General features: G+C 43.2%; 1 protein-coding gene across 1 annotated transcript in view; it reads left to right on the plus strand.

The window, feature by feature from the left end:
* LOC143982407 (uromodulin-like) overlaps positions 1 to 13,793 on the plus strand; it is a 64,537-nt gene extending 50,744 nt beyond the window's left edge. The window contains exons 9-11 of the mRNA XM_077481077.1: positions 4,148 to 4,211; positions 10,817 to 10,855; positions 13,488 to 13,793. Of these exons, the coding sequence (XP_077337203.1) occupies positions 4,148 to 4,211; positions 10,817 to 10,855; positions 13,488 to 13,549 (165 nt within the window). The 3' untranslated portion in view covers positions 13,550 to 13,793. The remainder of the gene's footprint in view (positions 1 to 4,147; positions 4,212 to 10,816; positions 10,856 to 13,487) is intronic.
* Positions 13,794 to 14,917: the final 1,124 nt, after the last annotated feature.

Raw genomic sequence — 14,917 nt, forward strand, 5'->3', positions numbered from 1 at the left:
TAATCGGGGTTCTCCCAGGTAGCAGAGTGGACGATGATTTTCTGGAAAGCTTATGTTACAGGTGGAGACAGGCTACTGAGTCTCTCTGGGACAAGTGAGTATGTGTATGTGTATACACTTCCCAGCCGGGAAGAGAGAATCAATACAGCTCACCACTTTCCCAATATTCAGGTCATCCACGGCCTCCAGATAATCAGACCAACAGTCCAGCCATTTCCAAAACAAATGGAAATCACTGAGGATAGACTAGAAGTTCTGTCCATTGCTTCACATGTACCGCGAATGTCCGGTACCGTTGCCGTCCAACGCCATAGTTACTGCAAATGGTGAGGTACTTCAATATCCTTTCAAGCCTCCCGGGGTTTCCAGAGGGGGGTTGCCAGCTAGCAGGTGATCCGTGCCCTCATAGCAGACAGCATGATGGTGTCATACTGACGCGTTTCACTCGGGACTCGAGTTTCTTCAGAACATGCGCAGACGTGTGATAAGTCTCTTTTTATAGCCCATGTGAAGTACTGCATATGGTGCTTCCACAGGGTTCATCAGATGTCCACTTCAGGTTACTCCGCCAGTCACTCAGTAACAACAGTAAGACAGGCCAGCCAAGGAGGGCAGCATTGCTCAATGCATATCATAAAAAATAGACAAAAATAAGGGAGAAATATAATAAACAAATGTGATATTGAAAATAAAAACAAATATAAATAAAAAGTGAGAAAAGAAGAATAAAAGGAGATATTGAAGGGGTAAAAAGAACTTAAAGAGCAGACGCAGTATAATAGCAGGTCATCGATTGAGCACAGACTAGATTCATTGCTGGAATGAGTTTCTGTGCCAGGGTGAAAGGTACCCCTGGTCATAGGAGAGGAAGTTGCACACAGGTATGAATCTTAGATGGTGGTTGACAACAGTCAGTATATAGTCCAGATAAGGGATTAGTGGAAGTTGATAGGGAGAGTAACTGATTAGAAAGTTGTTTTGGTCTCATATTGATCTTAGCTAAGAAGGCAATGACAGAACCCAACAGATAGGTAAATCCTAGGGCTCAAGGAACACGGACAGATTGCATTCATTGTTGAGCCCCAGGGGCTGTAAACTGTTTAAATTAAATATGCACTTTTTTTTTTTTTTTGGTAAAGGATTCTGTCAAAGTTGCCTCTCCTTAAGGGGAAAATTGAGTTTGTAGATGCCTTTAAAGGAACGCTCATCATCTTTCTTCAGAATGCTCTGGATGTTTTCACCAATCCTGATCTTCAGCTGTCTTTTGGTCTTACCCAAATATATCTTACCACAGGGGCAAGTTACCATGTAGATGACATGTGTAGTTGAGCAGTTAATGATGTTGATTATTTTTTTTTTTTAATGCTTCTTACCGTCAGAGCTGGCAAACACATCATTTTTTTTTCTGCATATTTGCAGACAGGGCACTCACCACAGGGGTACATTGCCCTTCAAAGGTGGAAGGTCAGTCAACCAATTTCTTTTTTGGTGATCTTTGGTACTCAGAGTGAGTAAGGTTGTCCCCAAGATTTAGGGATCTCTGTGCTGTCATTGGGGGTCGATCACCAACTATCTCTCCCAGTATGGGAGTTCCTGACAAGATATGTGGGTATATTGGATTGTACAATATTATTTATTGTTTTTAAGGTTGAACGGGATTGACTTGTGTCTTTTTTTCAACCTGACTAACTATGTAACTATATGCCAGTGGTGCCAAGGATACTTCTAACCTGATCCCATTGTGACCCATATTTTGTAATAATACTAATGGGGGCCTGCCGCTGGGTTTTATGTCTGGTATTCTTGGTTTTGTCCAGGACATCTCTTCTATCCACCTGTATGGCTCTTTTTTTGGCCCTGCTAATGCATTAATGCGAATATCCCCTTGCTTTATGCTTGCCATACAGTTCTCTTGCTTCGATCCTAAAATCATCTTCTTGTGAACAGTTCATTTTGATTCTTAAAAATTGGCCAACTGGTATTCCCTGGAAAAGTGATCAGGGGTGATGAGGTGTAGCTTGTAATAATGTATTAGCTGCTGTCTCCTTACGATCTGTCTTAGTAAAGATCTTGTTATCTTTTACCCCTATAGTCAGACTCAAAAAGGGTAGAGTTTGATGATGGTAGTTGATATTTCTGATATTATGGTTCAGCTCATAAATTTATTGAATTAGTCCCTGGGGTGAGCCCCCCCCCCCCCCCCCCCCAGATCATCAACACGTCATCAATGTACCACAGCGACGACAGGTATACGATCTCCTTCTCCCAGAGACCCAGGTGGAGACAAGCATATGCGGGACCCCACAGAGCACCCATCAAAGTCCCCCTGATTTGTTGGTAGTTGGCACCCAAGAATTGAAAACAATTATGTTCCAACATGAACTCAAGGGTGTTGACAATAAACTCATTTTGGGCCTTGAGGAGTGGAAACTTATTTTCCAGAAAATACTTCCCGGGGTATCTGTTAAGCACTTGTGGAGTTTTGGGATTATATAAAATGTTGGTATGTTAAATTGAAGCACCTTTAACTTTTTGAGATCCGCGCTATAGCCGAATGACAGCTACAGCGCGGACCTGCTTTGCCGGGACGACGTCTATTGATGTCGTCCCATGCACGAGCGGCCTGCACGCCCCTTGAGGGGCGTGCACGGCGCGCTCTGTGATCAGCGAGTCTGAGATTTGCCTGATCACAGATCGGAGCAAGGGGTCGATCCCGACCCCTTACCACGTGATCAGCTGTCAGCCAATGACAGCTGATCATGCAATCACAACAGAGCCGGTAACTGGCTATTTTTCCTCCTCGCGCTGACAGCGCGAGGAGAAAAAAAAAATCACCGGCGGCCGTGATCGGGACATCAGTCCCGATCATGGCGAGCTGGGGGCAGCTCATCAGTGCCCACCTGCCCCCTGTCAGTGCCACCTAAACTATGACAAAAAGTGCCACCCATCAGTGCCCACAGTGCCACCTATCAGTGCCCACAATCTGCCTCGCACACACAGTGCTGCACCTCAGTGCCACATATCCGTGCCCATCAGTGTCATGTATCAGTGGTACCTATCCGTGCCATCTTATCTGTGCCCATCTTTGCGCCTATCGGTGCCACCTTATCTGTGCCTATTAGTGCCACCTTAACTGTGCCTATCAGTGCCCACCAGCGCCGCCTCATCAGCGCATTTCAATGAAGGAGAAAAATTACCTGCTTGCAAAATTTTATAACATATTAAACATGATTTTTTTTTTTTTTTTTTGCATCTTTTTTGTTTGTTTAGCAAAAAATAAAACTCCCAGCTGTAATTAAATACCACCAAAAGAAAGCTCTATTTGTGGGAAAAAAATGATAAAAACTTCATTTCGGTACAGTGTTGTATGACCGCGTAATTGTCATTCAAAGTGCATCAGCGCTGAAAGCTGAAAATTGGTCTGGACAGGAGGGGGGTTTAAGTGCCCAGTAAGCAAGTGGTTAAATAGTTATATTCTTTTTTAGCATCTTCATGAGCTAAACTCAGTTTAGAATTTAAGGCCGTTGCAATAGCTGAAAAGGGATTGGGGTGAGTCTCTGGTAAGTAGATTTATCTAGAAGAGATAGCGGAATAACATTACCACCCTTATCGCTGCCCTTAATAACTATATCGGGTGCTTCCTCCAGTTCTTTACAAGCCTTCCTTTCCTTGAGTCAGATTGTCCTCTCCCCTCCAACTCCAATTGATTTTGGACAGGTCTTTTTTAACTTTGTCCAACAATAGACTTATCCATTTGTGCTTTGACAATGGGGGCATTATAACTGATTTAATTTGGAGATTAGATGGTCGTGAGCATACAATGTTACATACATCTATTGTTGTGGTGCTCAAGAGCCACAGCTGTAGTGTATTTTTGACTACAAGAATGCAAAACAGAAAAAGCCATGTGCACAGCCGCTGGTAGCGACATGTATTCACACACACGTATGGATGTATTTTTCCAATCTTAAAATGTTATGTTTTTGAAAATCATGCCTATATGCATGTGTGAATAGATGCTGGTGCTGGTAGTTACATATGCTATAATAAAAATATAGAAACTCATCGTGATTTGCTATTTCCAATTAAAATATCAGACATGTAAACCAGTCTAACAGCTTATGATTTTTTTGCTTGTTCTTCACAGTGCGCAACTGGTAGATCCTTCAACACAGCTACTAATGAAGTCAAGATAGGCCTAACCCTTGACGGTATGACACAATAACTATGATTTACATATGTACAGAAATGTGTTTTATTTGTCATAATATTATCATATGACATAGTCATTTAATTTATTAATCCTATTTTTTATATTCCCTGCACATATATGGGCGTTTTATCAGCAAGAGTAAATATAGTAAAACGACCTCATAGTGTCTTCACCAATATCTATTTTTCAGCACTCGCAGGGCATTATGTATCAATGAGTTCTTAGAACAAACTCTGTTTGGTTTGCTTCAACTATCTATCAGAATAAGAATTGCCCTAAAGTTTTGAATATGTTTTTGAATAAGTCCACTTCTTAAGCCGGACAATAAATCAAATTGGGTACAATTAGCCTGTCGGATTTGACATGCGATTATTGATAGCTGCTTTTGTAGACACTAATAGTAATCGCTGTGCTCTCCTGGCCGGGATGCCACCATAGGCGTGCACAGGGTGTGCCTAATCACTGCATGCGGTGGCTATTCCCCCTATTGCCTGGGCCCCCCCGCCGCAGTGCTGCTTCCTTCTTCCTCTCCCTCCTGCTGCTGTGGGGGATGTTTCAGAATGGAGAGTGGGGGAAGAGGCTAGTAAATATGTAATTTAATGGCCCCTTCCTTTTCTAAATGAACATAGCGAACATGCTCACTGTGTTCATTCATAACTGAAGCATCTATGGCCCGCTTTAGGCTACGTTCATTCCTCTGTGTATTTGATGCAGTATATTTAAGGCACAATTTATGTGAGTTTTAGATGCATTTGATATGTGTTACCATTCATCCCAATGGGAGCTGCATTTTTCTTAGGAAAACAAAGTATGTAGCAAAAAAACTTTTCCTGACGCCAACACATGGCAGCATACATATGATATAGCTCTGCCCCTATATCCACTCACAGGACCTATTTATCTCTATAAAAGTCTGACTGAGAGCTACCTCCCCCATTCTCCTTTTTGTACTCAAAGATCAACACCTACAGACTGTTACACTCAGGATAAGCGCTTACCTACCGACTATGTTGGAGTCCGTCTGGGTTAAAGCCTCTCCCAGCACGCAGTCCCACATCTTAGTCTACTAAACGCACCAACAAGGTCGGGAATCCCTTCTGGTGGTCTTTTGGGGTCAAGGTGTTCCCTAATCAGACAACAATCCTCTTGTGGCATGCCTGCTTTGGAATCTGGATCAAGCAGCTGGGACTGCATGATGTCTTCTCTCCTCTAGAGCTCTATCCAGGTCTGTCAATCTCTATAAAACTTTTTTTTCTTTTTCTTGCTCTCATGTGTGTGTAAAGACCCCATACACACTGTGCAGCTTTTGTTGTCTGATTTCCTTTGGATTTGCCAGGACCATGTAGTGCAGAAGCCTGCTTGATTGCATACAAATTGAGGCTCTTAAGGTTTGACCTCGTATTATGTGGTTTTGGTAAATCTTAGGAAAAAAATCTGCAGAGGATTGCATGATGTGTAGCCAGCGTAAAAGTGTCTTTTTGTGTGGGTGGGCGTTGGCTTCCATTCTAATTGTACTAGCCTTTTTTGATTAGAATAGAGGCCGGGGAGGGCCGTATGCTCTATGTGCTCTATGTAAAGGGCATAAATGGCCAAGTAATGGATGCCTTTGTGATTCATGCATGCAGAGACAGCATCTCATCTCCCCCTGAGAAACAGTCAATGTCAGGTAAGGCTTGCTGTTCTAGTAGTGGGGATGGAAGGGAGAGGGAGCAGAGAAGAATTAATTACTAGGGGATGGGTTGCCTAGATTTCTTCCTCTTTGGCAAAAAAGGGGTATGTTTTTTTCCCCTCTCGCTTCCCTTATTTCTCTCTGTTGCCATGCAGTTCTTCTGCCATCATGAGCCTAACACCGTATAACAAAGGCTACTGCAATACCAGGTAAGGGCCAACTTTGGGTAAGAAGATGCAGGGAAAAAGAGTGCATTATGGCTGGACGAGCATGCCTTCTTGTCTATTGCAGCCCCGGACACTCTCGCTCTAGGAGGTCCAGAGGCCCCTTGGATTGTCAGGATTTGTCCAGGGCAGAAAGTGACTCATCCAGTCCTGACAAACCCCAGTACAAAGGGCGCAAATGTACGCTTAAGAGAAAGCACACAGCTTCTCCACTGAGGGCTCAGTGCCCGAAATGCAAATGTTGGTCATGTGGAGATGACCCTATGCCAGGAAAGCTACTTTGCAGCAACTGCTTCAGGCAGCCTGCCAGAGACCAGGAGTACAAGAGTCAGCAGGTGTCACCCTTGCTAAGAAAGTAGTTCATAACTCCCTGGCAGAATTTTCCAGTTGTCTTGGACAACCAGGGACAGAATAGAATGAACAGAGTGTGGGCCCTGCACCAGGTCAAAACCAAGCCATTCAAACCCCTCTAACTAGAGTGATAACTAGCAGTTCAGGGATGACTCCAGCCCAGCGGATTAGGCAGGTGAATCCCCAGATCCAGTATTACAGCCAACCTTCAATGCAGAGGCAGAAGATGCCGCCTCCTCCTTGGCAGAGGATCCTGAAGGTCAGGCTTTGATTTTTGTGATGATACCACCATTTTTTTAAGGCAGTAAAATCTGCACTGGAATGGGAAGTTCCGGAATCTCCTCCAAAGAAGGACACCCCATACAATCTGATTAAAATTGTGTGGCAATCGCTGCACAACATGCATTAGGTGACTTTATCCTTTCAGGGCATCCCAAATGCGATGCGATTCTGCTGTGATTTTCACGTGGGAGAACACGCTTTTAAAAACATTGTGCGAAGCTTGTTGCCCCCAAATAGGAGCAGGGGCTTCTTTTTGCACGCGTAGGGCAGCCAAGTGAATGGGCGGCCCCCATGCAGGTTGCAAAATTGCGTGCAAATTGCTCTTTGAAAATCGCATAGTGGAAACACTTCTCCCCCATATGTGATAATATCAAATGCCTCTGAAAAGTGACCTAAGCACAGATCTCTTTTCAGTATAATAGCAGCGCCTGCTGCAAATGTGAACAAGCCTTTGGGTTCCATAGGAGGAACCTAATGAAACAGGTAAGCACCCTTTCCTCTTATGACATAAATAAGAAACCTGTTTCAGGGGGAATGGGAGAAGGGAGAGAAATTCCTCCTCAACCAATAGGTTGCAGAAGTTGTATCCACTCACATAGGAGGCTGCGGCTTCTTTATCTAACCCACCAACGGTGGATGCGGCAGTCACCAGACTGGCCAAGAATATGGCACTTCTGATGGAAGACTCTACCTCCTTTTGCGATATCCTTGATAGACGCATTGCCATGAACTTAAAGTTTTAACTTATGGTAGGTGGTTCTTGTAAGCCCACTGTTGCCTAATATCCATAGCAAGCGCTATGCGAGTGTGGGTGCAGAACTTGGAGTATGCAATCAAAAACCAGCTGCCAAAAGAAAAAAATCATCAAGGCTCTTGAGATAAAACTCTCAGCGAGCTTTGCAGGTGAGGCAGCTATAGACATTATTCGCTGATCTTCCAGAGCCATGCTCAGCTCAGTCCCAGCCAAAAGAGCATTTTGACTAAAACCCTGGGCGGCCGACCCATCCTCAAAACAGAGTTGCTGTAAACTGCCTTTTGATGGGAAGGAGCTGTTTGGCCAAAAAACTGGAGACTACCCTCTCCAGGGTTAAAGGAGGAAAATCAGGTCTTCTGCCCCAAGATCGAAGGTCCAGATGCCAAAGAGGCCAACCATCCAGAGGAGTGCCAAACAGGTACCTGGATTTTGGAGGCTTTTGCCCATCCAAGGACTCTAGAAAGGGGTTGGAGGGGTACACAGTCAACCTTTGTAAGGCGGCAGAGAGCTAAGGCCCTTGCGGCTCCCTCAGATACTCAGAAGCCCTTTTAACGCCAGGCCCGCCCAAGAGGCAGTTGGAGCCAGGCTGCCCAAAAGGCCCTGTTCTGGCAAGACCGATGCGGATTCAGTCCACAGTGGTGCAAGGCCATTATTGGCTGTTCAAATGACCTCAAGATGCTGAATCAATTCTTCTGGATAGAGACTCAAGATGGAGTCTCTCCATACCATAATCCAACCATAAGACTGGAGGATTTCATTGGACTTGGAGGATGTCTACCAGCAGATCCTTCAGTCATACCAGCAGTTCCTCAGATTTGCGTTGGTGGACAGGCATTAACAGAGTCAGCTGGAGCCCACACAGAATATGGTCTACCTAGGGGCCCAATTGAATACTTAGGCAGCCACAGTTTCTTTGCCACTTCAGAAACTCCTTAAAATCAGGAAGAAGTTCCAGCAGGCATTGGCTGCACCAGTGATTTCGGCATCCCAGTGCATGAGACTTCTCGGGACAGTAGCTTCATGTATTCCGATGATACCCTGGGCTTACTGGAAACTTTCGAGTTTTTACAACAATGCTTCCTGATGCAGTAGAAGAGTTTGTCTAGCCCAGCCAATCGGGATCACCAGCTGGATGCGCCAGAGTCACTTGGGGTTAGACGAAACAAACACTACACAGCATCATCCATTAAGGCTGCAGCCGTGGATCATTGTTAACACAGATGCCAGCGCAGCAGGGTGGGGCATCACCTGCGAACAACTCAAGATCCAAGGTAGAGGGGAATTTCCCACTCAGGGCCTAGTTCCCAATATTCTGGAACTTCGAGCAGCATTCATGGCGTTGGCCACCTTGCTGCATCATACAGGGTCACCCAGTCCTGCTCCGTGTGGGCAACACGGCAGCAGTCTCCTATATACAGCAACTAGGTGGGACAAATAGCCAATTCCTCTTGAAAGAGGTGGAACCGACTGACATTGGAACAACAATATCTTCCAGGCTGTCAGAACTTGGAAGCGGATCGCCTATCCAGACAATTCAAGGATCCCAACAAATGGTCCTTTCACCCCGAAGTGTTCAAACAGATCACCCACGAGTGGGGGTGTCCACAACTGGATCTTTTTGCCTCATCAACCAACTGCAAGGTGAGTCGCTTCCTCTCATGCCACCCTCCGCCTTAGTGGAAGGGGCGGAGGTCTTGACCCATCCTTGGGCTGCGCAACTGGCTTATGCCTTCCCTCCAATTTCTTTAATCCTGAGGAGACTGACAGAGAATTTGACAGTCATTACATTATTGCCTTACTGGCCTCGCAGATCATGGTTCTCTCCAGCAATGGATCTCAGCATGTGCCCACCAATCACTTTGCCGGTGACTCCTCATCTCCAAAAAGATATCATACAGCTGCAACTGTCATGACTGGCCTTGCTGGCCTAGAGATTGAAAGGCAGGGTTACAAGAGTTAAAATGTTCTCTAGAGGTTATTAGAACTTTACAGAGTTCCAGAAATGGGTCAACCGATGCCATCTACTCCAGAATATGGAATAGGTTCACCTTCTTTGCAGCTGGACATCCATTTGACCCTAGAGACCCAAATGTATCTCAAATCCTGTCTTTCCTGCAGTCCTGATTTTAATTGGGGCTCAGCCTAAGTTTGCCTAAGGTGCAAGTTTCAGCCATCTCGGCTTTTACCCAAAAGAAAGGGGCAGCAAACCTGCTGGCGGAGCACTTCATGAGAGCGATACTTTGACTAGGCCCTCCCAAGAGAAATGGGTTCCATCAATGGGACCTGGCAGTAGTCCTCAAATTTTCTAGCAAACCCTTCTTGTGCTCAGACAGAAGACTGTACATTGTGGGATATCACCTTAAAAACAGCTTTCCTAATAGCCATAACTTCAGGGGGAAGGGTGTCGGAACTCCAAGAATTGGGGGCAGCTGAACCCACGTTTTTCCCAGACAGGGTTATGCTGAGACCATAGGATCACTTTGTCCCAAAAGTGGCATCGCTATTTCATCTCACCAGTGAATGGGTGCTTCCAGCCTTCCCAGTGGCATTGGATGCTGATCTGTACAAGATGGACATTCCAAAAGTCCTTAAAGCCTGTTTCCAGGCTGCTTCTACATTCAAATGTTCTGACAGACTTCATTATGAATCAAAAAGTATACCAAGACTCCATTACAGGATGGTACTGCAGGGGTCTTAAAGATGGAGCAGTGCCACGTCCTATAGAACAATTTTAGATCAAAAAGCATGTGAGGAGAAAGAATGGACTTTGTAGGCCCCAATTATAAAAATAACATAATCATTTATTAATCACAAAATGCAAAAGGGAATTTTCATTAAAACGTTATTTTGCAAAGTCATTACATGCAAAACTGTGATGTTGCTTTTACTCTCTAAAACCGCAAAAAAATGATACCAAACATCATATTAGTCCTGCAACAGTGTATGGTATGTAGTAACACGCTTGCTCTACATGTTTCGCATGTGAATGCTTCATCGGGAGCTTAGTAGCTGTTCTACAAAAGAGGGGGGAGAGACATATAAGCATATACAAATACAAGAAACAATACATAATCTAACAATGTACCAATGCTAGTATGTAATGCATACTAGCACATTAAGACATTGCATTGCAGGACTTTTTTTTTTTTTTACTACCACTTTAGCAAAGGGACCAACACTTCTCCACTCTGAAGACTAAATAATACACTTTATTTAACTACATTAACTTATGCTGGTTTAGTATTCCACTTACTGGTTTTGATATTGAATAATATTAATCAACGTTTCTTTAACATTCCATTATTATTTTGTATTTCATGCAGTTAATTTGGACTTTGCAGACAGTGCTGGAAAACATACAGGTAAGATTTACAGATGACAAAGATATATATGATAATGCAGCATAGCAGGAATTAACTGTCAGTTTAGAAGTCTGACAAGGCTTCCCCTGCAAGCTCTTCTGCAGCAAAGAATCTTTTAGTAACTGCGGTGCTGTTACCCAGTTTAGCTAGTCATTTATCATCTGAATTCTTAGAGAAAATGATAGAAGGGGTATTGCTGGGATCTACTTTTATTCCAGGAATTCTATATCAGCCCTTGCATTTCAGATATTTTAATATGACATAGTGTGTTATCTCATACAAAATGAACCTATAGAACAATAGTTGCTGAATACTGTAAGTCATTATGCATTGGCTAAGTGTTCACTTCCCCTTGATGTTTAGTCAGGAAGGACCAGCAAAACCATTTTCATCTCTAGCATTTATACTGGCCGAGGAAGCCAAACTGTTTCGCATTTTAGGACGCTATTAAAAGCTAGGAAAAAAACCCCCTAAAAGACAAAGAAATAAATGATAGGTGGCTTTCTTGCTTTAACTGCTTGAACCATTATAGAGAAAATCATGTAGCTCAGTCCCTTAAAGATGAACTCTGGGTTTAAAAAAATTCTATCGCAGTGGAGCCCCCTGTCCTGCAACAAATTGTGTAAAAGGGGAGTATTGGGACTTTAAATGAAGCACATGACGGATTAGTCATGCACCTCCATTCCTATAGCTGAAATAGAAAGAGAGGATTGGGACTTTATATGAGGCACATGACTTGATGAGGTCAAAACATAACATATTTATTTTAGTACAGAAACAGATAAAATAATACATTGCAACTGATACACACATAGATATTGATAAATTCATATATGCGCACCCATAACAAGAGACATGTTGAATTTCATGTATATACATACACAGATATCATAAACTCCTGTACTGGGTTAAATGCTTTTTAAATCTAGGGGGTGGAGAAAAAGACTGTAATGTTTCTATATTTCTTTCACCTCCTGGCCACTGGCGCTCTTTTGTCTCTCCAACACTCTGGGTTGTGGACAGGCACTCACCGGTCTTATATACAATGCAGAACTATAGGTTCCGCACTGTATGTGATGTCAACAGTGGTGACAGCTTCCCAGAGCACCATAGAAAGGAGGCTTTGGAGGGCTGTTCACCTCATGGAAGAAGGATCCTTGAGGAAGGTACAAGGTAAGTATCATGCACACACGACTGGACTTTCTGGCAGAAAAGGTCAGACGGAATCATTCCGTCGGATATTCCGATCATGTGTGGGCTTCATCTGACTTTTTTCTTCAAAAATTCCAACGTACCTAGAAATTGAACATGTTTCAAATCTGTCAGATGGACTCAATTTGTATTGGGAAAACCGCTCGTCTGTATGCTGGTCCAACGGACCAAATACAACGCAAGGGCAGCTATTGGCTACTGGCTATTGAACTTCCTTTTCTAGTCCTGTCGTACGTCATCACGTTCAAAACAAACAGACTTTGATCCATTCGTGTGTGGGCAAGTCCGTTCGGTCGGAAGACCGTCTGACCTTTTCTGCCGGAAAGTCAGGTTATGTGTACGCGGCATTAGTTTATTCCTCAAGCCCTAGACCTAACCAGCAGTTAATCCTTGCAAAGCAGGGAGTCCCCATTGCAAGGGTTTTATTTTGGCAGCTCCTATTTTTCATTCATTGTCAATGTCCTTTTTATAGAGGTATACATAATTAACACCAGCAGCCGTGTCTGCACCTTCCCAATCTGCTGTTTTGAAGCCTGTTTGGGGAATGGATTGGATGTTCTTGGAAATGCATTGATTTTCTTATGCCTGTAACCAAGGAAAGGAGGACATGAAGGAAATGTTCACAATGGGGACACCTGTTCTGGTGACAAATTATAGCAGCCATTCTCAACCAGGGTTCCGTGGAACCCTGGGGTTCCTCCAGAGGTTGCTAGGGGTTCCTTGAGCTGTGGCCTAGGAACCACCTATTTGATGATGCCTACAAAGTTCAAGGTTCAGCACCACTTAGCAAAGCCAGCAGCATGACAGCAAATATCTTTTTAGCTATCTTAAGGGTGGTATTCTAAACACCACTGTAAGGAGGACATTCTTCCTATTGACCCTAGTATAAGGAGTGTTGTTCCTATTGAACCCTGATGATTTTGTTTTAGGAAGGGTTCCTCAAGACATGAAAACTATTTTTGGGTTCCTCTGGGGTTAAAAGGTTGAGAAAGCCTGACTTATAGGGACTTTCCCTCATTTTTATTTTTTTTCTCATTGTTCTAAATAATTATTGAGTGGAAGGACCCCTACCAGTAGGACTAAAACACAAGTTTATACATAATCAAAAATACCCCAGCGTCCCTCCCTAATGCCCTCATCAATACAATCCACTATGTTAAACACAAACTACCCAAGCAGGTTTGTATTTACCTCCTCCTGCTCCTGCAGCATGGGTACATCCTATTCAAGTCTATGGGACCTTGTATTTCCTACAGTCTTCCTAAAATGAAATACACATTATAGTATAGATGTATTTTCCCTCCAATAGAGAAGCCATGTATGAATACTAAAAATACACATACAGTCTAAGATATGAAAGCATTTGCTATGTTTTTGGTACCCTAAAACATAATTTTTTGTTTTGTTTTTTTTTCTCTAGCTGCATCCTGGGCTCTGCTGGCTGGAATTCAACTAGCTTTTGCATTTATTAAGCTCTTCTAAGAAGATCTAAAACCATCTCTTTGTGGTCAGCCTCAGCATATAAACTTGATTAAATCTTAAAGCAAATCAACTTGATTATTTATTTTCTGTACTAGACTGTGATATTGGACTCTGTGCTGTATTTATGCTCTTTGTATGGTATGTCTTGCTGTAATGAGGTGTCTGTCCATTCTAGTGTCTGAGCCAGAAGCTAAATATGTTGTCTTGTATTTAAACATAAATAAAGATCTACAATCAGTATTAACATGTGTTGGGTGTACTGTGCATTCAGTAGATCTGTGAAGATATCATATCATATAAAGCAGTGCAGCAATATGGATACTGAATAGCGAAATTAATTATAGACCTAAACATCAATTTTGCAAGTTTGTTGCAGCACCCTTGAGTCACCTGAAGGCTGGGAGGTTCTTACAAATGCAGTCCCTAAAATTCCACCCCACCATGTGTTATGATATGCAAATGAAGCAGGTTTCTGCAAACAGCGACAGTATATAATTGTACAGTAAAACCTTGGTTTGAGAGCATTTTTTTTACTAAATTTGATTTGATATATAAGCGATGTCTTGATATACAAGTAGCGTTATGTCACATCTGAGTATAAAAGAGGAGAGGTGCCTCTAAGTGTAGCAATATGGTTACATTTAACCACTTGCGGACCAGCTGCCGCTGTTTCTCCGGCAGGTTGGCTCCGCTGCATGAAATCACGTTATACTACGTGATATTGTGGGGGTTGCATAGCAGGCGAGCGTGCCCTTGGCAAGCTCCATGAGTCGGATTGCAGGTCATGCGGACTTGATGTCCACGGGGATTCCCGCAATCGTCTCACGGAGAGGAAGAACAGGGAGATGCTAATGTAAACAAGCATCTCCCCGTTCTAACTAGTGACAGTGACACTGATCATAGCTCCCTATGATCCTGAGCTATGATCGGTGATGTGTCACAGCAAGCCCACCCCCCCCCCCCACAACAAATCACTCCCCAGGACACACTTAACCCCTACAGCACCACCTAGTGTTAAAACATTCACTGTCAGTCACATTTACACAGTAATCAATGCAATTTTGATCGCTTTATAAATGTGAATAGTCCCAAAATGTGTCAAAATTGTCCGATCTGTCCGCCATAATGTCGCAGTCATGCTAAAAATCGTAGGTCACCGCCATTACTAGTAAAAAAAAAATATTAATAAAAATGCCAAAAAACGATCCCCTATTTTGTAGACACGATAACTTTTGCGCAAATCAATCAATAGACGCTTATTGCGATTTTTTTTTACCAAAAATATGTAGAAGTATACGTATCGACCTAAACTGAGGGAACAAAAATGTTTTTTTAGATTTTTTTGGGGATATTTATTATAGCAAAAAG

Source organism: Lithobates pipiens, unplaced genomic scaffold, assembly GCF_037356315.1.
Source record: "Lithobates pipiens isolate NorthernLeopardFrog02 unplaced genomic scaffold, aLitPip1_a1.2 Scaffold_16, whole genome shotgun sequence".
In the NCBI taxonomy this organism is placed as follows: Eukaryota; Metazoa; Chordata; class Amphibia; order Anura; family Ranidae; genus Lithobates; species Lithobates pipiens.